The sequence below is a fragment of the Beta vulgaris genome, chromosome 6 (genome assembly GCF_026745355.1).
Source record: "Beta vulgaris subsp. vulgaris cultivar EL10 chromosome 6, EL10.2, whole genome shotgun sequence".
NCBI lineage: Eukaryota > Viridiplantae > Streptophyta > Magnoliopsida > Caryophyllales > Amaranthaceae > Beta > Beta vulgaris.
Genome location: NC_079207.1, coordinates 35,835,716 through 35,859,760, shown reverse-complemented (window position 1 = coordinate 35,859,760; position 24,045 = coordinate 35,835,716). Strand labels below are relative to the sequence as shown.

The window sequence follows — 24,045 nt, the reverse complement described above, 5'->3', positions numbered from 1 at the left end:
CCATATCTGGCACTAGAGAAATCAAGCTGTTTTTGGAGGGTCTCGGTTAAATATCTGTTCAAAGTTGATGGCAAATCATTTTTAAAGTGGCTTGAAGCGTACTGAGGAGCTAAGACAGCTCCTTATTATTTGATTTTGTTGTTTGCTGATTTGTTGTTGCTAGTAGATGGTCTAAATGGTTGTAGGTTAGCTCCAAACCTTTCCTAAAAGGTGGGGGAGCCTAGCTTACTAAGTTTAGGCCTTTGTTGCTTGTTTAGGTTGTAATCGGTTTTTTTGTTATCAATAATAACTTCAAGTTGCCAAAAAAAAAATCCGGCAAATAAACCGGTGAAGAATCACAGGAAGTCTGAACAGCTTGCGCCACACGTAGAGGTGGGCATGGGTCGGGCCAGCATGCGGGCCGTCCCAGTTTGTGCCCGGCCCGTTTTCCTATTCGTGGGCCGCGTGCTTGTCATGGTCAAAAGAAATTATTTCAGGTCCGCGGGCCGAACGCTCCTTTCCTTTGTTTTTTAGCCTAAAACTGTCCAAAATCCAAAAAAACAACATAAAACATGGGCCTGGGCCGGGCCGTGGACAAGATCTGGAAATTTCAAGCCCGGCCCGGCACAGCCTGCCACTCACGGGATGGGACCGGCCCGGCCCGCCATTTCTCCAAGCCCACGGGCCGATCCCGTGAACAACCCGGCCCGGCCCATGCCCAGGTCTAGCCACACGCAAGCATGTTGTGTGCTGCGCAACAGAGCAGTGTGCCATGCAAGCTACTTGTGCCACGTGTAACAAGCTTGCATGTCACGCAAGCTGGTGCATCAGGCACAAGCTTCTTGCATAAAACGCAATATACTTGCACGAAACGCAAGATACTTGCGCCTTGGCGCACTAGTCCGGCGATGCGATTTTTTTTGTTTCGGTTATGTATTGGTTGTTTTAAAATGATTTCTAGCCTAATTCGAGAGCAAAGTATGTTGAACATAGCAAACAGACAATCAATAATGTCATATAGGAAAGAATATATATGCAGTTCCCCAATTGACCAAATTGGTAAAAGAAAGTTCAACGTTGACGACAACTTGGTAAACTAAAAAACTCAGACGACAAATTGGTAAATTAAATTGGATCTGGCGGAAAATGAACCATAAATGAGGCCTTGTGTTGGGAAAAACACACGCGTGTATTTCACTTGTTCCACTTCCGCGTTTAAACATAGATTTATTAGTTTTTCTCAATATTATCCAATGTAATCACAAGTTAAATCAAACAGTTGTATTTATTTTTTCCTCAACTTTCTACTCCTGGGTGTTGTATAAATGAAGAAATCATGTAGGATCTTTATATTATGAATTTTTATTAATGATACCTGTTTTTAAATTTAGAGAAACTATTTTTAATGCTAACTAGCAGCACCATATGTACCATAATTTTTTTTTTTAAAATACAGTTTCCAAAATGATAGTAGTACAATAAGCAAAAGTAATTTCCTTTAAGCGTCAACAAAAGAAGCCACGTGTCTTGAAAAATAAGGGAATATTGGAAAATTAATTCAATTTATTGGAATAAAAGGGGAAATCTGAAAAAATTATTAAAAATATTGGGAAAGTGGGGAATATTTGAAAAATAATGTGTGATTGAACCTGTGATTAAATGGGAGAATAATGGAAAAATAGTTATAATTATGATTAAATGAGAAAACAGACAAATGTAGATTACACGCGCTTGTTCTACAATCTAAGACCTAACTTATGGTTCGATTGTCGGAGGATCCAATTTAATAAACCAATTTGTCGTTTAAGTTCTTTAAATTTACTAAGTTCCCATCAAAGTCCGACTTGTTTTACCAATTTGGTCAATTGGCCTCTGCAGTTCCAACCTAAGGTCGAGATTTATGTTTAATACTATGGTAAGGCTTTGGTTAAGGCTGAAAAGGGTCCATGACTAAGTGATCGATCCCACACTTCGTACCTTTGCTTAAAAAGGTGGTCACGTGTAAGACGCACTTTAGTTCTCAAATCGAGAATAAGAGAACAATGACATGCTTGGATAGGTTTGCTTATGACTAAGATCCAATAATATCGCTCAGGAAACTATTTGGAAGGACAAAGAGCAAAACCCCCGAGGGTGGCTTCCCGCATAGAACATGCGTTAATGAGGCAGGAACGATTGTTTCTTATAGTGGCTCAGATAACTAGTCATGCATATTCAAAACAGTATTATCATTTAAAAGCATAAGACAAGTATGAATTGTATTTTTCGAGATTCACCCACGCACTCATTTAAAAATAAATTTTATAATCCTCCCTAGTGAGGTCATCAAATTGTAAGCGTGTTTTTATTACCTAAGCGGGATGAGCGCGTATCTACTTCATTGTAAAGGTTTTATGGAAAAATGTTATGAAATCGTCAATAAGTGATTAAAAGAAGACTCGTAAACCTAATTGGATATTAGGAAATCGTAGGGACAAATTAGGGACTTATGCTATGTAAATTTCCTTGTCATGACTCCATAGTTGGTCATTCAACCAAAACTTGACTTCAGAATTGAGGGCATGATTGTATGGATAAGATCATGAGTCAAATTTCCCCTATTGATGGTCTCTGCTTAATATCGACTCATGTCAAGTTTCATGGAAAACAAAAAACCAAGCAATTTGCTAATGCAGTGTAATAATTGATTTGTATCAGTTTATTATACAAACAAAATACTAATTTTTGGTCACATGTTTGTAATCCCTCATAATTTTAAAGGATTTTATAAATATATTTTAGTATATATATATTTAAATTTAAACATAATCGAGTTTTTAAGATGATTTGACTATTTTAAAAGGTTGACTATTTTAGAAGTCAAAGGAAATTATTTTAAGGATTTAGGAAAGTTAAAAATATTTTAATTAAGCATGTTTTGATAAAAGTTTTAAATACTGATTTCTATTAGAAAAGAAGTCTAATGGACTTGAGGAACCTAATAATAAGGATAATCAGTCATATTGAATTATTGATGATAAAGGTTCTCATTTGTTTATCCTATTCATCATCAATTAACATTAAGCCCAATCTCCTTTTCCTAAGCCCAAAAGGGAAGCTCCTTATAAATATCATATCACTCAATTATTTTACCCCACACAAAGAATATTTTCTCTCTCCTCTTTCTCCAGACCACACGGCATTCTCTCTCTCTCCTCTTCCACGATTTTCTTTTCTTTTTTTCTTCCAAGTTCTTTCTTTGTTCTTCACCAAGTAACGTTTCTTCTTCAGTAAGAAATGTCACAAGCTTCCAAAACCACCGTGAATTGCGCCACTGTGCTGCTGTCGTGGTCCTTTATTTTCCGACGCCCCCTTGTTCTTCCTCTTGTTGGTTGTTTTCTTTTCTTCTTCCTCAAGATTCCATTAAAGACTATATTTTTATGCTTTCTTTTAATGTTAATCATGATTATTGGATTAATTTACTGTTTTAATAAATAATCTTGATTCATATATATTATATTATGAGAATAAAAATTTAGATTTGTTTATTATGGTTAGATTGAAGTTTTAATCATTAAAGAATGGATTTTTAGGGTTTTAATTACTAGAAAACCATAGTAGCATGTTAGATACTATGAGATTGATGTAGATTATGATTTTAAACATGTTTATATATGTTTAAAGAAGAGGTTTTATGATTTTTAAAGTTTCTGGAATTTCAAAAAGAATTTTATTAATGGGGTTTTAAGAGTTTTATTTACTAGTATGGTAGTACTATGCTAGGAATTAAAAGTAATTGAAGTTTTGATATTAAAACTAGCTTTTGAATATATTTAAAGGGGATTTTAAATATTATAGAGTTGCTGTATTTTTATTTAAGAATATTGATTTTAGTTTATATTGATTTCTAGGCGGAGAATATTCTGTAGGAGACTTTTAAGGAGTTAAAAGTGGTCTGCCAACTAGTTTACACAAGGTACGTACATACCTGTGTGCTATGTGATTAGTATCATGATTAAGGAGAAGGAAATTTTAGTATCATGTATAGGAACTTATTATATTCATATATGATTTCTAGTATTTGATTATTACATGTTTTATGCCCGTGTGCAAGCATGCGATTTGAGATTTATTATGAATACTAGATTGTATGTTTGTATGGAATATTTGATACAAGCATGAAAAGAGAGTTTTTTATTATATTCGCATGAGGAATTAAATATGTTAAGAGATTGAATCATGTTATTCATGTATTCCCTGACAAGTATTATTTTCATTATCTTATGAGGACTGTGGGCCTTATTTGGTAAGTTTGATAAGTTATGCCTTTTTAAAGGTAAGATTATTGTTGGTTAGGTTCAACAAATAAAGAAAGTTGAGATTAAAAAGAAAGCAAGTCTTGGATTGTAAGTTGTGATCACTTATTAAACCCTAAGATAAAAGAAGTTCAGTTGTGCATGTTGATTTGTATTTTCTGTGATTGCTTGTATATGTGTCATAACAAGTGATAACATGTAAATAACGTAAAGTGTAACGAGAATAGTTATAGACTTTAGACTGGTGCACGTCTAGAGTTGGACATTAGGAGTTGGAGTACATGGTGAGCGATCCATGGCTTTTTACAGAAATGGATTGATCGTCATCCCTTTTTTCAGTTAGCAAAAGTTCCTCGATGTCGCAGGTCAATCTGAAATGTGTTGTAGTGCCTAGTAGCAGCCGTATTTCGTCTTCGTAGGTGAAGGCATTAGTAGATAAGACAAATCAATTCCAATAACTTTTCCATTATAATAATAAAAAGATGTTTAGAGTTTAGTTTAGTTCAGTTAAAGTTATCTGCAGATTATTATATGATTATATTATTATTTATCCCTGCATGTTATTTATTAGTATCATGTTAGGAATGCTTATGTTTTAGTATGTAGTACTCAGCTTTGCTGATTACATGCTTTGTTTGTGATTGTGATCATGGTTTTGCCTTATTGATCATATGATGACCCATTATGGTGAGCAGATTCATTAAAGCATTGACATTACAGGTTCGCAGAGGTGCATTGAGATCTGAAATGGAGAGATTGTGTAACTAGTATAATTTATTTTCTGCATTGATAAGAACATATTTTATTATGTTGTTTCAGTAGACTCATTTAGATTGGTTGTTCTAAATATTTATTTATTTATTCATTTATAATAGAGTTTAAAGATTAGTTAATTGTTTTCCGCTGCAAAATTATGAATAAGCCGATACGTTATCACACGGGCGATAATGCTTTGGTAATTCTCTAAGTTTTATATTATAAAGGTATTTCTGAAAAGAGAGAATTATCGGGGTGCTACAATGTTATTATGAAGACCAAATTAATGGGATCCTAATCAGATTTCCAATTATCTTATTAGGTGTTAGAACAATTCTTTAGCTTTTCATTAGCAATAACAAATATGTACGGTGATGAAAGCATTTAATCATATAATCTAATAAATAAAAACACAAGGGTAGATATTAGAATATGCAAGAACGCATTAATTCTTTTGAGATCTACACTATGACAAGTATATTGTTAGTAAAAAAAGAAATTAAATTGGAATTAACCCTCATTAATTAATCTTTGTCACTTAGGTCTTTTATTACGGTCTACGGGATGAGCAATGTTGAAACTTCAATGCGAATCAACGGAGTTCTAATGTTTGAATGTGTGTTTGAGTATTTGAAGGTTTGATTATGTGTAGAGAGTGTTTATGTAGTGTTAGATGTATTATGCAGTGTTGTCGTAGGAAAAAATATATGAAAATCGTGTAAAACTTTCGAAGAAATCTCATCTTATAGGAAAAAGAACCTGAAAATGAAGCGAAAAGATATGGAAATTGTGCACCAGATGCACAGCCCTGCTTCGCACACACTGGTTTTTTAGCCGATTGTTTTATTGTTTTTAATATTCTTTTTAATCCTTTGAAAACTGAGATCAACAAAAATCTTTAGGAATTAAAATCTAATTTTCGAAATATACTTTAGAAATTAATTATCAAGAATAATTAATATTTAAATATCTAAAAGTACAGTCAACTATCAGGAGTAAATAATTAGGCTTGGATTTAATGAATAGGCTATATTTCCGAAATGTTTTTGGACTTAGCTTGTTTGATTGTTCTTCCTTTAGACCGGACCAATTACGACGACGATATGTTTTATCATTCTCAATGGGGATACATGATTTTGTTTCTACACTAGGATACACGTATATTATAATACATGTACTTTTACATCTATAACTATTTCAAGAGGCATAATGTTACATAGTCGTGTTGTATCTTGTTTGAATCGTAATCAATAAATTAAGAATATAAAAAGAAATTATAAACTCTACTAATATGTTATTATCAATCATACAAATTGTACGGTGGGAAATGTTACAAGTGAAAATATAAAATCTTTTGAGGAATGGAGGAACTATCATCTAGTGATTCATTTTTAATGTCTAAACCATTATTTGATTTTAAAAAGTTATATTCTGTCAAAACTAGAGTTTTGTTATTGATTTTAAAAATGGCTTGAAAGCGAAAATTATATTCAATATTGGATCAAGGAAAAAAATAGACTTAATTAAATCATATACCTAAAAAATTAGGATTTGATTTATACTCAACTTCTCAAATATAAAAAACATTAGACTTGATTTAAAATTTGCCATGTTCAATCAACTCCACCCAATTTACACCCCTATTAAGCAGCTCCGGAAATTTGGAGCTAGAAATTGTCACACTTCTACATACGCGACTCTTTAATGGTAAAAATACCCATTTAGCTAAGAGTGACCCCGTCTAAGCAACAAATTGCACATTGTTAAGGTAAGAGCAACTCCAATGGTACAAAAGAACTTGCTAGCAATTTTGCAAAATATTTAGCTAATTGCTTAACCATTGGAACACAAAATGGAGTTTTGCCTTGCTAAGCAAATTGACTCTACAGAGCAAATTGGCTTAGCCAAAATATTGAATCTCACACAACAAATAGCTTTTCAATAAGTGATAATTTATATATATATTTAAAAAAAAAGTAATTGTAAAACCTACGTAAACAGCAAAATAGTTTAGCTAAACCACTAAAGGAAAGTTGGCAAAATATAGAATTAACGATAATGATGTGACATCTTTAGCCAAGTATTATTTTAGCTAACCATTAGAATTGCTCTAATACAATTTCCTGGTTGGGTAGGTCCAACACCTAGTCTCATGTGGCCCCACACTTCTTTACTTCGCAATTATAGAGCACTTTGGCTTGGCAAAGTCAAACTCATACAACCACTTTAATGATTTAGTAGTTGCTAAAAAATTTAAAAAATTGCAAGCAAAGCCTTTCAGCCAACCATTAAAAATGTTCTGAAGGCATAAGCAGCAAGCGCGAACTAACATCAATCATCCCTTCAACAGAAAAAAAAACACCAAAAAATTTTTGCCTGTATAAACAACATTTCACAAGCTCAAAAAACAAAAGAAAACGAAAAAGAGTAAAAGCAAAAATGAATAATCAAAAAGTATACAAGACTGCAAAAATCAGTGCAGATATATCACTTCCATGCCTTCTTCCCACGGAACTGTTTACTTGACCTCGACTGTTTTCTCTTTTTCTCTTCTTTGGATCTTGCTATCTTGCCTCTCTTTGCAGCAATTGGCATAAACTTCTTATGTTCCTTCTGTCGATTGCTTAAGCCACCCATCTGCAACAATAATTAAATCAAAGTCAGCAGTAGAAAAGAGATTCTTATGAGCTCAAAAGGGGGATGGGGGATCAACTGTTATCAGCAAGACCATTAAGAAAATAACAAACTTATGAAAGCCTCATACTTTTCAACATTATACAGCTGCCATATAAATGTGTGCTCCTGTGGCGAAAACTAAACTTAGCATGACATGTATACTTCCATTAAGCAACAGTTCAGCTTCTATAGCATATCCATAAGCGAATGCCTAACAAGGCAGTAAAGATATGATAGATAATAGAGAATATAAAATTCTACAGCTTTTGGTTGCAGGATACTTCGATTAAGCAACAGTTCAGTTTCTATAGCATATCCATCATCAAATGCCTAACAAGGCAGTAAAGATATGATAGATAATAGAGAATAATTTTACAGCTTTTGGTTGCATGATACTTCTCTGTTTCATTGTTATTTCAACATCACCCCTTGGCACATCATTAAGAAACGTTGTAATCAATGTGAAACTTTCAAATAAGGGAAACGTTGCATTTTAAAGAGAACAGAGGAAGTATGAGACGAAAAAGAGTAGTTGAAAGATATCATGTGCACAACAGGAGAAATCGAATACCAAAATCTACTTGTTATGTTAGAAGAAAGACACCCACAATTCCGTCCTGCACAAAGATATCTAGGGCGACTTAATGTGAGATACGGTGACCTTTATAGTGATGACTGATGGGTTACTTATATATATAATGAATTTAACAGCACAGAAGGCATCTCATAGCATACACCAGTCCCGTATAAAAATCTGCGTATAAACTCCCTCTAATTCAAAAAGGTAACATCATACACCTCATGGAGCAGTGGAAGCTTACTTTCAGAACCAACCAGGAACAGCCATTGCAGATCGATAATATAACAGAAAATGAATCGAGGATAGACCAGATAAATGGACAAACCTTCTTCTGCTTCACAGCAGCTTTAGACTTGTAACCCTCCCTATCCTCTCTTCCTGCCTTCATTAATGCCACTCTTTGCTCCTTGGTCATCTTTCTTTTAATCTTTGCCTATAATCACAACACAAACATATATACCCCAAGTTAGATAACAGGCTTCTTTATTCTCCTCACAATATTAAAAAAAGAGGAACTCATGATTTAATATGTGCCAAGAAAGAAGAGTGGGAGAGAGGGAAAGATGTGCATATGTAGATCCATTCCTTTGCCTCCGTCTTTCAACAATGGGAATCTCGCAGATGAAGTAATATCAAGGTCCTCTTAGGTATATAATTCATCTAGTTGAAGAGTAAAGCTTCAAGAATAGTAAACTGCCTTGCATTATACACAAATGTACAATAGAATATGTATCTCTATTATTACTAGATACATAATGAAGCAATTAATTTAGCTTGAAGAACATAAACAGTTCCCAAAATGAATTTTACCTTTACCATGCTTACAAAGGGGACATGAAATGCACAAAGACTCTTAATTCAAAAAGAAACAGAGAAATGAAATTTCTCTAGAAAGCAAAACATCTTTGATGTAGTACGGGGTCGAATCATCTTGTAATTTTGAACAATTTTCATAGAACAAATCTATAGCAGAGCACCTAGAGCAATTGTCATTGCCGAAGCACCACAACCTTCACTACATACATACGAAGAGGACAAGCTTCAGTAACAGCACCTACTCTCGAATATGAAAACTGTGCAGTACTGCTCTACCAACTGACACTACACCAATAAACTTAACGTTTTTGAGCTATATTTGTGTTTAACATCCATCAATATACATTATAACCATAAAGGCTACCCATAAATATTCCACAACCTCCACAGACACGACTTATTTGATTCCCGAATCCAGTGTCACGGATACTGTTGTTTTCAACACTGACAACTTCTAGCAACGCGATACGAGCATGGGGTCTAGGTGATCATGACCCATACTCATGCATCAATTATTTATTGGGCCCATGCAGATGATTTGGTATCTTATAAAATGACTCATATGACCTTGAACTATATACATTATCTTAATTTTCACATGGTAGTGAACGAAGAAAAGTGTTGTAAATGTAATACTACTTCCGTTTCTTAATAAGTGCAACACTTTCCTTATTTGGAATAGTCACAATAAGTGCAACCAAGCTCAAAATGGTAAAAAAAAAAGCTCAATATTATTACAAATATGCCACCAAAAAGCAAGGGGGGACCACAACTTTTATGTTTCATCACTTGAATTACTCTACTTTATTATGGACCCAACTTTCTCTCTCTACATTCCTTGGTATTCCCCCACTTTCTCTATGTTGCACTTATTAAGAAACAGAGGAAGTATTTGGCAATAAGGCCTATTCAAAGGAAGAAAGAGAGAGATTTAAGAGATGAATCATTTTAGAGACAAACCTGCTTGACTAATAATTTCAGATACTTATAAGATGTATTTTCTTAAGAAAAGATATAGGTTTCAGTATAAACTACTAGTATATAGGAAACATCCAGCCAATAATAAAGAGAAGGCAAGCTAGTTAACAAAATACTTACTTCAAGTTTAGCAGGATCAACTGGCTTGAGACTCAGTTGGTCTGCACTTGGAATCTTAAAAGTTGCTGACTTGGAATTTGATCCCTTTAACAAACCATGCTGCGCCAAAGTTAATCTTGCCTTCTTCTTTTCCTAATCAAATGCACAAAAAAAGAGAAAAGTAATGAGACAACAAAGTACAGATGGATCATCATCAGTGGCTACATTTGAAGTTCATGACATGGTTAAGCAATAGAATCTTGATATTGGTGTCAATAGCACATATTGCAGGCCAAGTGTTGTACAGAAGATAAGCCATCAGTGTACCTGTAATTCTTTGATTCGTTGAAAGTCCTCATTAGAATAAATGTGATCATCTGTTTCTACAGTGTGTTCTAACTTAGCTGCAGTCAATTTCTTCAGAGCTCTAAGACTAGACTTAGCAGTATCCATTTGCTGGTCCAAATCAGCATATTTTCTCTTCCTTCCTCTTTTTCTATCATCACTCTCTACATCACTATTATCAAAATCACTTGAGCTACATGATTCTTCATTCTCCTCCAGGTCATCTTCACTGCCTTCCTCACCAACTTCTTCATCCTCCTCGGACATAGCCTCGACACCATCTTCATCTATTCCATCATCCTCACTACCAGAGTAAGCCGTTGAATCAGCATCATCACTAACATCATCATCATCTTTCCCAACTTCTTCAGAACCACCGAGACAATTTTCCTCCAATTCACTATCTTGATCTGACAGCAGCAATTCGGCACCAGGGACACCAGTAGCAACATTTACCTCCCCGTACTCTTTAGGTCTAGCATTTGGATCAGTAGACCGACCACGGTCTTTCTTGATAAGTAGTGAAGGGCAAATCTACAGGCAGACCACAATTTTTTAACACTAGTCACAAGGATGATGATGTTCTTATGAGATAAGACAGGGAAAGGAAGTGATTACCTCTCTGAATAAACTGATAAGGGAGCGAGCAGCACTTGAAACTGCTTTTTCATGTGATTTCTTATATAACACAAGGTCTTGTAGCAAATCCTCATTCATCAACTAAAATACACATATCAAGAGAAAATGGCGTAAAAAGATGCAACTGTAAAAAGCATGAGGTCATTAACTGTTTATCAGGCAAAAGTAAGATATACTTGATTAAATTATGTCACTAGACCAGAAACTACAAATCTCATATGTTCAAAACATACGATACATCTATCAGATTAACAATGCAAGTAACAATCATTCCACCCACTTACCCACCCTCACACAAGTGTGCGACAAAAAGAAAATTGAATAGTTTAGAGGTTAAAGATGAGCTTCCTAACAAATACTTGAAATAAGAAGAGAAAGAAGAGTACCAGAGGCATACGTAGACATATCTCTCTGACCACATTCAATCCAACAGCAATTGACTGTCGAGTACATATTAGTTGAAATATTAGTAGCAGCAAACATTGACATCCAAAGAGTTAGAAAATGCCTAATATGTTCATTTCTCGGGGCAAAAAAGCTTAGATAACAATGACTAGGGTGTAGATGAGACAAGACAACTCGTGAGCTACTCGAGATCGATTCGGTCAAAGCTCCACTCGAGTAGGCTCGACTCGAACTCGAGCTCGACTAAATGACTAACGAGAAGACTTGAGCTACTACCTAAACGACTCGAAAAGCTCGCAAGAAACTCGAAAAATATAATACTTCCTCCGTTCCATAATAAGTGAAACATGGGAATTGGGCACAAGATTTAATAAACATTACTTTCAAAAGCCAAAAAGTCATAAAATACCCTTTTCATTATCAAAAGGAGGAGAGAAAAAAGCAAACCACACAAGTTTGTGATGGGTATTCTTGTCATTTTATCACTTCCTTTTTTCCATTTAAGGTATGTTTCACTTATTTTGAAACGTTCTAAAATAGTAAGTGTTTCACTTATTATGGAACGGAGGAAGTATATAATACTTGTAATTATTCAATAAAAAAATTCTCAAAACTTTTTAAAAGACTTTATCCCATGAAATAAAAATCAACACTTACATAGAAAATATATATTCATGGTAGACTTTTATTATAGTTTGTCTTTAGGCTCGAAATCTCATGAGTCATGAACATGATTGAAAATTATAAAACTGATCTTTTACGTAAAATACTAAATGTCCCACATCTACTTTTTCTGCTCCATAAAATGTTACTACTCTAGCTATATTTATTGTTTGAATTTAATTTGTCCCACATCATGGTGATAAATAACGGCTGCATCAATTTGGTTCGCCCGAGTTGTAACGGATTTCAACTTCGGTGAACCGAATTTGACCGGTTCATACCGCCTTATTGTATAACACCGAGATTTTGTCCGTTCCAACCGCGACGACAAATTATCGCCCGCGTTTCCCATTCCATGGTGCGATTTTCAGATTTTTTTCCGGATAACAAACCCTATATGCATCAATTGAAAATGAAGTACGTTATTTCTTTCATAGAAACGTTGGGGCTTTTGCTCGGGAGGTTGTTTCCGGTGCAAAAGTCGTGTTGTAAAAGTCGAGAGCCATTTCTCCGGCAAGAGTGAAGAAGACAGAGAAGTGACGAAGAGAAAGGTGTAAGCGTGGAGAGATGGGGTTGGTTGATGGCTGGATTAGGTTTGCTTTATATTTTTACTCTTTCTTTTTTTTACCCACGCGATTTTGCAATACAGTTGTACTTTTATAATTTTTTGAGACATGCAGTACATCTGTATAATTGCAGCTCTTTCTCTCTCTTAAACTCTTACTGCTTTTCAAAAGAGACTCTTATTGCTTCTTTATTTTGGCCTTTAGGTAAAGAAAAGTCACGTGCAAATTCTTTTAACACTTTTGATTTTCAACGTGCAAAAGTAAATTAGAGCGGACTCATGATTAGAACTTTTTAAAAGATCTTATATATATTGATGCACAATCATTAAAAATAATAAGATAAGCTAAAACATTATAATATAAAATTCGTGCGCGACAACCGCGACACAATCTTCGTTCTGTTCGAGTGAAACCGTGACCGTTCCTGTTACCGCGAAACCGTATTTTCGAACTATGTCCCACATTGGTTGGGAAACAAAAGTTGAAGTTTTATGTTTTTTATAAATGGAACAAAAACTATTTGTTGAATTTCTTCATTGGATGAAGACTATTGTTTTCTAAAAAAATTGATTCATAAAGTCCCACATTTGTAAGATAATGAAACACTCACTAATTTTCTTCTAATAAAACACTACTCCAAATACCTAACTCAAGGTAACATGGATTGACTTAAGCTCAAGTCGAGCCTTGATTTGGATTCGAGTTCGAGTCTTGAGTTTCGAGTCTGAGGTCAAGCTCGAGCTCGAGTTTAGGATTTCGAGTTTGAGTCGAGTTTGATTTCTTCAAGCTCGTGAGTTTTCAAGTCGAGTCGAGCTTAAATTTGAGTTTCCAAGTCGGCCTTAACCAAACTCTATCTCGACTCGCATTTTACAACCCTACGAATGACACAACATTTTCATAGCTTTTGGGATCCCTAATCTTTCTATCTCTAGCACTTAGCACAAAATCAATACCTCAGTACGCGAACGATCATGCACAAACTGATTTACAACTTGTTTGAACAAAGGTTCAACAGCATCAGGCGGTACCTGATACAAACAAGAGCCAACACGATAGAAAGAAGATTAAGATACAGTAAAAAAAAAAAACAGTGAAAAGATGGACATATGACACTACAAACGAACCATATCATGGCACGCTTGAACTGCTGAAGCAAGTAGATTAGTTATATCACGTTGATGGGGCTGCAATAAGGCAGTTGAAACTGTAAATCAGGTTGATATTATAGTTATAGAACCCTAAAATGCAAGAAAGAGAAGTTGAGAGCACAAACCTGCACATATTTTTGAAGGAAGGGATAAAAGCTCAGCAAAATCAATTGGTGAAGCCCAATTGTCCGAGCAACCGCTTTCAGCATCATCATCTTAACCTAAATGATAAAAATAGTCGATATCAAGGTTGTCAGAATACTTTATTAATACCAAAATACTCCCGCATGAAACTATAAAATTTTACTATCCTTCTTATGCCTCCATGACAGTAAGCAAAATTCCAGAAGATCAAAGGTCTAATACGTATTTTATAGAGGGATTTTCCATTTGATTGAAATTTTAAAATGCATTTCACCCAAGACTTTATACTCCCTACTTGACCAAAGACAGATTACATATCATCCCATTAATTCAGAAAGGAAAGCAACATTATCACCCCCTCGAGGCACAACAGGAAAAGGTGTACTAAGGCATCATTAGCACAGTCCTCAAAAGCGTGTTTTGTGCAAAAGTCCTCTTAATGCTAAAAGATGTAAAGGAGAACAAGAAGCCCACAGCAAATGAAGGGGAGAAGAAAAGAAAGAATTTAAGCCTCTGTTCAGTTCAGTTCAGATGAATATGAGCAACAAGCACAAAATTGGCAATTAATTCATTTCATGTTCAGTCACTACAAGAGAGTCATAGGGATTGAGTTGGTTTGCCACCAACTTGCAACCCCTTGGGTCAGGCGTTAAATTTTTCATGGAGATAAAGGGAAGGGAATATGGGGGTCTTTAGCCTTGACTATACTTGAGATAGGTGGCCCTGCTCAAGGTCCATAAGTACCTGTTCAAAAGAAAATGTCCAATCACTACAAGGTTCATAATGTATACCGAGAAATATGTGGTACAGTCATTGTCTAGTGTAAAGATGAGAGTCTCTTGGCTGACAAAATTCAACCCAAGTAACCAGTCAAGGGTGCTAAGCTTGTAACAGAATATCAGCGAGACATATGATTTGTCCTTCTCTTTGTTAATTATGTCCAATCAATTATTCCCTTAAAGATCAAGTTGCTATAAGAACACAGATTTACGATATCTAAGACAAGTTCCATGCATGAATTTCCCCTGCTTCAACCAATGTCGCTCAAACTCTATTAGTTTTAAAAGGTACGAGGCGCACTAAAGCGCAAGACAAAAGGAGGTGCAAGGCGAAGGCCCACGCATCCCGTAGGCGGGGCGCACATTGGGGGCCAAAAATCTTGAAAAACAACTACTGAATATATTCTATACTCAAAACAACATAATAATTGAAAATTTATAAGCTGCTGGTTGCTACCTCCTGTACTTAAAAAACGCAACTTAAGTCAGAAAAAAACAGTAAGATTTTATTCAAAGAAAAAAATCTGATTAGGCTAAGAACAACACAGGTTGAACAGAAGAAAAAGAAAGGAGAAGCTAAAGAAAACAAGAAAAAAAAAGAAAAGAAAAAGAACATGTGACTAATACAGAAAAGGAGAGAAAAAGAAGCATGTCACTTTTAGATGGAAAAGAAAGGATCGAAGAGTGAAAAAGAGAAGAAAAGATAGAAGAGTGAGAAGGAGAAGAAAGAGAGCAGATCAAAGAGAGATTAAGAAAGAATGACTGAGCTGGAAAGCTTCACCGGCGACAAGGCCAGCAGATCTGCAATCGGAAACCACTGGCCGGCCGTCTCTGTCATACCCAGCTATCAACAATTTTCCAAACGCTTCGTAATTCACGAATTAGGACTTTTCTAAAATTAGGGCTAAATTGAAGTAATTTCATGGAATCAATTGAGGGCTTTTGCTCAAATTTACGTCTTAAAACTTAAAAGGCAGCGTTGACTCTATTCCTGTGGGTTTTTGAGGACTGAGAGAAACTGTTGGAACTGGTAAGAGTTAAATTTATTTATTTATTTTTTGGTTTTTTAATGTTTTGAACTCATATCTCCTCTTTCTCCCGCTTCTTAACTGAAGGCAACTTAGGCGGTGCGCCTTGCGCATTGGCGCGGCGGCGCGTGCCTTGATGCGCCTATCCTATCGCGCTTCGCCTGGCTTACCAGATGAGTTTTGGCTTGCGCCTCCACTTGCCTGGCGCCTAGGTGCGCACTTTTTAAAACTAAGCGCTCGCTAACGTAATGGCCTTTCATACTTGCTCATACATCTAATAAAAAATTACACATTTCCCTTAGAAATTCATCCAGAAGTTTTCAATCTAAGGCAAGTAACTGACCATCACTACGGTGAATGCTCATGTTTTTTATTAAATATGCTGCCATGCATTGGGAAATTTTTTGCATTTGCCAACCCCTCTTTTTCAGTAAAGGGCTCAAGTAATTGTGGACATATTACAAAAGTCCTAATACATAAACAGCACAGATTGACGGAAAGACACTTAGCATGATGCCAGCACAAAATGGAGAAACCTGAATCTGAGACATGCAGAGTCAAAGATAAATATACTCTTTTTTCAAAGATGCAATTTAAACAAGGGTTTTATAAACGAAGGAACTTCAGAAGGCTTATACTTGATCCTAATAATTACATGGATTTGGATCCAACCACTGCAAGGGAACTCATACCATATCCTTCAAGCTTTGCTGCACACATTAGAACTCTACATTAAGACCATCCTAGTGTGTTCCATACTTGATCAAAAACCCATACAATCAAACAGGAGAAAAACAATTGCATACACAAGTGTATAATCCCGTCTGAATTCATTATAACTTTCCATACATCAATTTCACTTTTGAGAATCTAGCGGATATGCAAGAAACAATTTAAGCTTCAAATAATAAGCAAGACACAAACTGATCTAATATAGAATTCAAACACCCAAAAGTTATTTCACCTCAAAACGTTCATTGCAGCTTTGAAGTCGAGAAAACAGCTTCTCCGCAAATCCCTTCAAAGAAAAAAGTTCCAGCAGATAAAAAAAAGTACACAACATAATAAATTTCAACCAAAGAAAAAGCAGCATATCTAGTTAAACACATTGAATGCAACTAACCTGTGCATCTTTCAATTTCGCGAGTGGAGAATAGTAATTTGGACCAGTTTTCTCTGAACTTGAACGCTGCTGCCTTTTCATGCTACGCATGACACGTTGCAACTTAGCCTTCTTTTTCTTTTTGCTAGCTGTTGTGCCCTTATGGTGAGCCTGAAGTTATATGTAAGAGCTGCATTACCAATCAATTCTGCTTACACAAACTATATATGACAGCATTCCAAATGCACTCCCATTACTGTGGAGAAGCAAACTTTCAAGTGAAAAAGTCAACAGCAGATCTCACATAATCAAAGTCGATCAATCCAATTCCAAGTAGAGTAATTGACATAGATATATTTTAGAGGTGTAGGGAAATGAAGCTTGGCAAGAGAATCAACCAATCAATGATATCTTGATCACAACATCACCTAGAACATGTTTTTAACTTGGCTCATCTGCAGGGGATAGTGGCGGCAGCAAAATCTTCACTTTCAGTTAGCACTTAATCATCAAACATTATAAAAAGATTCAAATGGTCCTCCATGATGTCAGACGTCAGTTGAGCAACTCATACGAGTTCAATTTTCACTAGTAATTCTACAGGTTTGCGTTGGAACATTTTGAATTTGACAGGTAATCCTACGAGCAATTCGTTATCAAACAAGAAAGCAGGACAAACCTTATACACTTCCTCTCTACTGAGAACAACTTGGGGCTGTTGAGTTAGGTCGTCATCTTCACTGCTTGACGCATCACTGTCATCGTCATCTTGAATTTTCTCATAATCAAGAAGGAAGGAAAGAGCAGCTATCATGATCCTGAAAATTTTATAAATATGACTCTGGTCTTTACTACCATGCTAATTTCACAATCAAAATATTAACATCTACACGTATTATGATTGAATAAAACCAAATAAGAGAATTCACCGTGAAGAAGGATGAAAGCACGCCATGCAAATTGAATTTACAGTTCTTTCATCAGACCAAACTTTCCTACGGTGAAGATCGCAAAGTGCGACAAGAGACCTCTTTGCTATAGACTCTTCCTCACGCTGAAAGTATATAAAAGTGAATTCACACTCAAAAAATTTGCATTCCCATTGAATTATAAAGCAAAAGAAATAGTATAAGTTATTTACACTCAAATTAGAATGAGTACAGACCTGAAGCATTTGGAAAAGAACATTCTGAAGAGGCTTATTTTTAGCCTCATCCTTGTGCTTCTTATTAATGCGCTGAATAAAACGAATGACGTGTGAATATGCTAATTTCTTTAAATTCCTATCACCATAAGTCTGAAGTTCCATGAACAATGCCAATGTCTCACCCATTGCAACAATCTGCAAATCAATAACATAGTCACACTGTGGGCACGAAGTGATGGCATGTACTTTGCGAAAAAGTTTCAGTGTAGTACCACGAGGTATGACCATATAATAAAGTTACATTTTAAGCCCTCTGTATCTTTGCATCCAACCTATTAGCTTAAAAAGCCTCCAATGCACATGTTTTATAATTAACATATCTAATTCCATGTCAGTGAACATTATAAAAAATGTTGATATTCTCAAAATACAAATTGAACCAAATCTAACACGATCACACATTACGTTCTCAGTGGAGTACCATAAGCCATAAGGTATGACCAAAATTCCAATCGCAGCAAGTTACATATTAGTATATAAGTTTAGCCTAACGATCCGTTCCAGGAGATGTAGAAAAACAGCTTTACCCTTATACCTCAGGATACAATAGCTCTGCAAATGTATTAACAAGGCCGCATCGCATCGTATCGCCAATGTCGTAAAGGTTTCCAAATCTACCAAACCGATATTAACCGCATTGTAATGGTGTAAAAAACCGCATTTTAGCCGGGTTTTAAGGATATTTCATGGTTAAGCCGATATTCAGCGGTACAACAACGGCATCATCCCGGTTCCCACATCACCGTGACAGTTACCGCAACCGTGACTGAAACCATATTTTCGAACTCTGATTGTACAATTCAGCAAGAAGACACGTAGACTTCAAAGTAATCATCATATACTATTTTTTCCAGTATATTACGTATATTATGTGGTATCTGATCTGATAAATTAAACATACTTTTCATCAAGGCCTTGTTCTTTCACCTTTAAGAGATAGGTTCCACAAATTTAAGTTAAAAGGAGGTGATAATCATGTTTTTACACTTCCAGAAACTTCCTCAATTTTGTTTTTACACGTCATTCTAGATTAATTCCCAAACATAATCGCTCTACACTGATCAAAACAACGAAATATATGTATAACAAGCTTTCATCCTCAACATGAACATGAATCATATTTTCTAGCTCTGAAAACAATATAATATCAAATGAGAATATAAATCAGAAGAGTGCAATCACTATATTTTTGTTTTCTTTGCTCACTTGAGCTCTCCTCATTCGGCTTATTGTGAACATTAAGACTACTAAAATGAACAAAAAATAGCCTTTTGATCACGTTACAACTAGTAAACCATAAAAATAGTGCAAATATAAAAAATAAAAAAAAAAAAACAATGACAAATTACAATGAGAATTAAAGAGGAGAAAGCTTCTACCTTCCTATTAACCAAAAGAATAAGCGCCTGAGTCAATTGACACCGGAGAGAAGACGGCAAGGAGCGGGCAGTAGTCCGAAGAAGATCAGCGAGCTGCTTAGGGAAAGGCGAAAGATGTTTAGGATAAAACTGAGTCAAATGAGCCAAAAACAAGGATTTTTCACCGAGGTCTTTGGCGACGGAAGGGTCGGCAGCAATGGCGCTGACAGCTGCTTGTTGCTCGAAAAGCTCAAGAGAGGATTTGAATTGCTGGTAAATCAACTGTAGTTCGGCTTCATAACTTTCTGGGTCGCACTTCATCTTTGATTGTAGGTTTTGTAGGCTTAGTTTGTCGGCGGAGAGCCCGGCTGCTGACATTGCCTCCGCCGAGAGGATCTCCATACCACACGTGGTACGCATTTTTCTGAGTTTTGTTTGTTCGATCAGTGTATCGGTGTTTTGGGATTTTATGGGTGTGAAAGGTCCAAGGAGGGAAGATAAACCCTATGGAAACCCTAATGTCAGAATGTGCGGGGGAAAATGGGAGTCGTGATACGCCCATACATAGTTGCCCATACCGGGGGTAAAATCGTAATTTCGTGCACAAAATTTAAATGAGGTAAAAATTGTAAACCAGAAACCCATTTCTCCATCTCTCCTCCTCTCCTCCTCCCTCATTCTCCCTCGCCAATCGTTAAAAATTGAAACTCGCGACAACCACCACCGTCGACCGTTGTACTGCGAGTAAACGCGCGACAACCACGCTTCTCCATCGTCGACCGTTCGAAGATGGTGAGGGCAGAGGCGACGTTGGAATTTCCGGCCAGATCTGTTTTTTTTTTTTTCTTCTTTTCGTTTATTTTTTTCTGTTTTTAGATCTGTAAATTTTTTATTTTATGATTTTATCAGAGTGTGCGACGCTAATCGCAGCCTCCGATGAGTTCCTTCTTCGTTTTTGTTTCTGCGAGTTTTGTTTCTGTTTTTTTTTCATTTTTAGGTTTGTTGGTAGATTTTTTTAGATCTGATTTGTTTTCGTTTTCCTCGTCGTTCAAAGTACCGGCGCCATCGCCGTCGACCGTACCGGCGCCACCGTCTTACGTTGTTGCAGCAAGATCTTCTGTATTTTTTTAAAAAAATTCCTCTTTATTTCTGTTATTGCTATGTAATTTTGGAATAGTTGTTACAGAATTAATTGTTGTTGCTATGTAACAGAATTTTTTTTTATTACTCTTTTATTTCTATTTTTTTTCTGTAATTCTACCAGAATTTTTTTTGTTAGTTTATATAATTTCATTTTCTGTTTTTCATTAGTTATTTTTTTTTTTGGATTATAAGTTATCCAATCATTTTATATTTTTTTTTGTTGAGTAAGATGTCACTAGGTTTTAGGCCCGTGCACAATGCACGGGAACTATTTAGTATAATAAAATGTTTATATATCAGCTACAATGAAAACGTGTAAACGATTCTTACGTTAACTTGATAAAAAAAACTCTGTGTTTAAGAGATATACACCTTTATATTAATTATAAAGTTGTTTAACATATACATGATACTGATATGTTTTGGAAGACTTCTTTTTAGTGCAAAACGAAATTTATTAAGAAGTTACTTCCTCCGTTCTATTTCTATAATATTGCAAAATGAGATTTTTACACTATCCATTCACCATCATAACCTTTCACTATATATTATGATTTTTATGTTAGGAAAAATATTGTCATGTGGGGTCTTGTTAGATTCGTCTCGATATATACTTCAGAATATCAATTTTGTATAATTTTGCTAAAAAGTAATTAAAGATATTAATAGTTAAAATAGTGTATTAGCAAACGTGAAAACTCAATTGTTGCAGTAGAAAAAGAACGGAGGTTGTATAACATAGTCATAAGCAAAGCCAACAACACCTTATGTTGAGATGACAAAGGTAAATTAATGATCTCAACTGCTTCAAAAAGGGAGAAAATTTGCACGAACTTGGTCTTATCCTAGTAACCAGTTAGGGGTCAATTGTCTTAGAAACCCTCTCCACATTAAAGTCTTCATTTTTTACTCGAAATGGCCTTAAAGTGTTAGACTTCCCATGTTCTTTCTCATAAATTAGTACTATTAGGCAATTTTTACTCGTGACTGATAAATGGCTACATAAAATTAGCCATGACTACGAACTGGTTTCGGGAGATACAAAGCTACCATGTGATAGGGATTGTCCTTGACTTTTAACACATGGTCGAAAAAACTGTCTTTTTTGAAACATCATAAGAAATTTTGTTCCAACTGACGGAATAAGTACCAATGGGGTATAAATACCTTATTCCCCGTTGTTAACTGAAATACCACAATTTCGATGATATATTGTATCATACCTTATTCCAAATTGTGTGTATTTTTTGAAACATCATAAGAAAATTTTGTTCCAACTGACGGAATAAGTACCATATGGGGTATAAATACCTTATTCCCTATTGATACCTGAAATTACCATCATTTCGATGATATATTGTATCAATACCTTATTCCCCGTTCCATCTGACGTAATGAGTATCATACGGGGTTTCCCACTTTACTTTTTTGCCTAAATACCTTATTCCCCGTTGCTACTTGAAATAATCCTTACTCATTAGTTTCTTCCTAAAAACAATTTTAGAATATATTAAGCCACTACAATTTTAATATTAAGAATAATTTAGAAAATGATAATTTTGTATAGTAAACAAATATAAATACACAATACTTGTATAATGTCTGTGTGTTATATAAGTTCTCCATATGAATTCCATTTCAATATTATCTTTTACATCAAAGAAAAAAGAAGCTGTCAAAACAAAGTGCATAGGCAAATTAACAACTTTTCTAATTCGATAACTTCTAATCTTTCAACAACAGTTTTACTGTCTTATAGACCAACTAAAATTGAATACTTATAAATTCCTCTTTTGATATATAAGCTTGATATATAATTAACTCATTTTGTTGATTCACCTTCTCAATTAGTGTCTCGAAGCTCATTAAAGAAAGCTATATTTATAATTTAAGCACATGGGCCATGTTGCACTCTCTCTGCTAATCCTTCATTTTAGAATTTTAATATAAAATGGGCCAAATTCAAAGTGTACATTTTCTTTAAAAATGATATTAATATCAAGCATAAGTTCATAAGTGGATGTATTTATATTTTTGTTTCATTTGAATGTAAGAGCGTGGAAAAATTTTGAGTGATCCTAAGGTTATCTCTCTTAGATACAATAAAATAATAATAGTAATATATATATATAAAATAAATTGGATAGAGAACAATCATAAAATTAATGTCTGGATGTACTCTTGGCCAAGGAAATTTCAATAATTAGAGGGTTGACAACCCGTTGGATCACCTAATCATCTAAATTTTTTCGAACTTATATCGTCATAGTTTTGTCAAAATAAGTTGAAGTGAACCGACCCTTATATGTTGGTTTTCACTTTTTTACCTAATTTAATTTCTTGTTTCATATATTGTCTCTTGTCTTACTTCTCTCACTTTAAGGGACTGTTCTCCTCCAAATTCTTCGATCTCCCCATTAAAGAGAATACTTGAATACTTTCATCTCTTCTTCCTGTCTCTATCTCATTTCTAGAGAAGTGAGAAAATTGTTAGTCACTTCAAATTATTCTCATTGGCGAAATTTTAATTGTTAGTTTTTTCGTTTCTCTCTCATCTAATGGCGGTTTTGGGGTTGGAGTTTTTCTCTTTCCTCTCTGTTGGTTGGTTCCCAGTTGCTACTGCGTTTTGTTGTGCAGGTTGTATGAATTGTTGTTTTGTAGGATTTTTCTCTCTCTCTCTTTTTTCTTACTCCAATTGATCGAATTGATACTCATTTTTGGATGAATTACACAAAAATGAGCTGACTCACTCGCTCTCAACTTACTGATTGCTCATGTCCATGCCGACTCATTTATTTTGCTTTTGGTTCGATTTTTCTCCGACCTTTGATTATTCACCTTTTTTTTATCATAATTTTCTCTATTTGAGGATTCTCAATTTGGTGAGATGTTTTGAAATTGTGGGTATGTAATATTTAATGGGTTTAACATAATGTTTGTGAATACTTATGGTTATAGAGTTGGTATTAGTCCTTTCTTTGCCTAAATTATAGCAATTATAAAACAATCAATTTCCTAATTAGTGGATATAAAACCGGTAACTATTGGATAAAAAAAACTTCTCATAAAATGATCTAGAAAAATTGTTGAACATCCTTCAGCACAGGCATGTATCTCAAAGAAAAAAAAGAGAGAAAAAGAGTAAAACATCTTTGCATGCATGTGTATATACTTGCACGGATTTATAATACAATCATTCAATTGTGTGTAACTAAATTTCCTTAAAGAATTTTAAAAAAAATCAATGAAATCATTTTAATAGGATTGACATGTGGCTTTGAATTGTGTATATATTCTTGCACGGATTTATAATACGGTCATTCAATTGTGTGTAACTAA

At 34.9% G+C, this 24,045-nt stretch overlaps 1 protein-coding gene across 1 annotated transcript; it reads right to left on the bottom strand.

Annotated features, from left to right (window-relative positions):
- Positions 1-7,356: 7,356 nt before the first annotated feature.
- Positions 7,357-20,786, bottom strand: LOC104896658 (uncharacterized). The gene is made up of 15 exons (XM_010683428.4): positions 19,585-20,786; positions 18,164-18,340; positions 17,928-18,052; positions 17,678-17,816; positions 17,020-17,169; positions 16,861-16,914; positions 14,071-14,166; positions 13,922-13,981; positions 13,751-13,825; positions 11,550-11,603; positions 11,143-11,244; positions 10,507-11,058; positions 10,201-10,332; positions 8,612-8,719; positions 7,357-7,667 (listed from the first exon to the last, which is right to left on the bottom strand). Exons 1-15 carry the CDS (start codon positions 19,981-19,983, stop codon positions 7,518-7,520), a joined length of 2,373 nt encoding a protein of 790 aa, XP_010681730.2. The 5' UTR covers positions 19,984-20,786; the 3' UTR covers positions 7,357-7,517.
- Between the last annotated feature and the right edge of the window lie 3,259 nt (positions 20,787-24,045).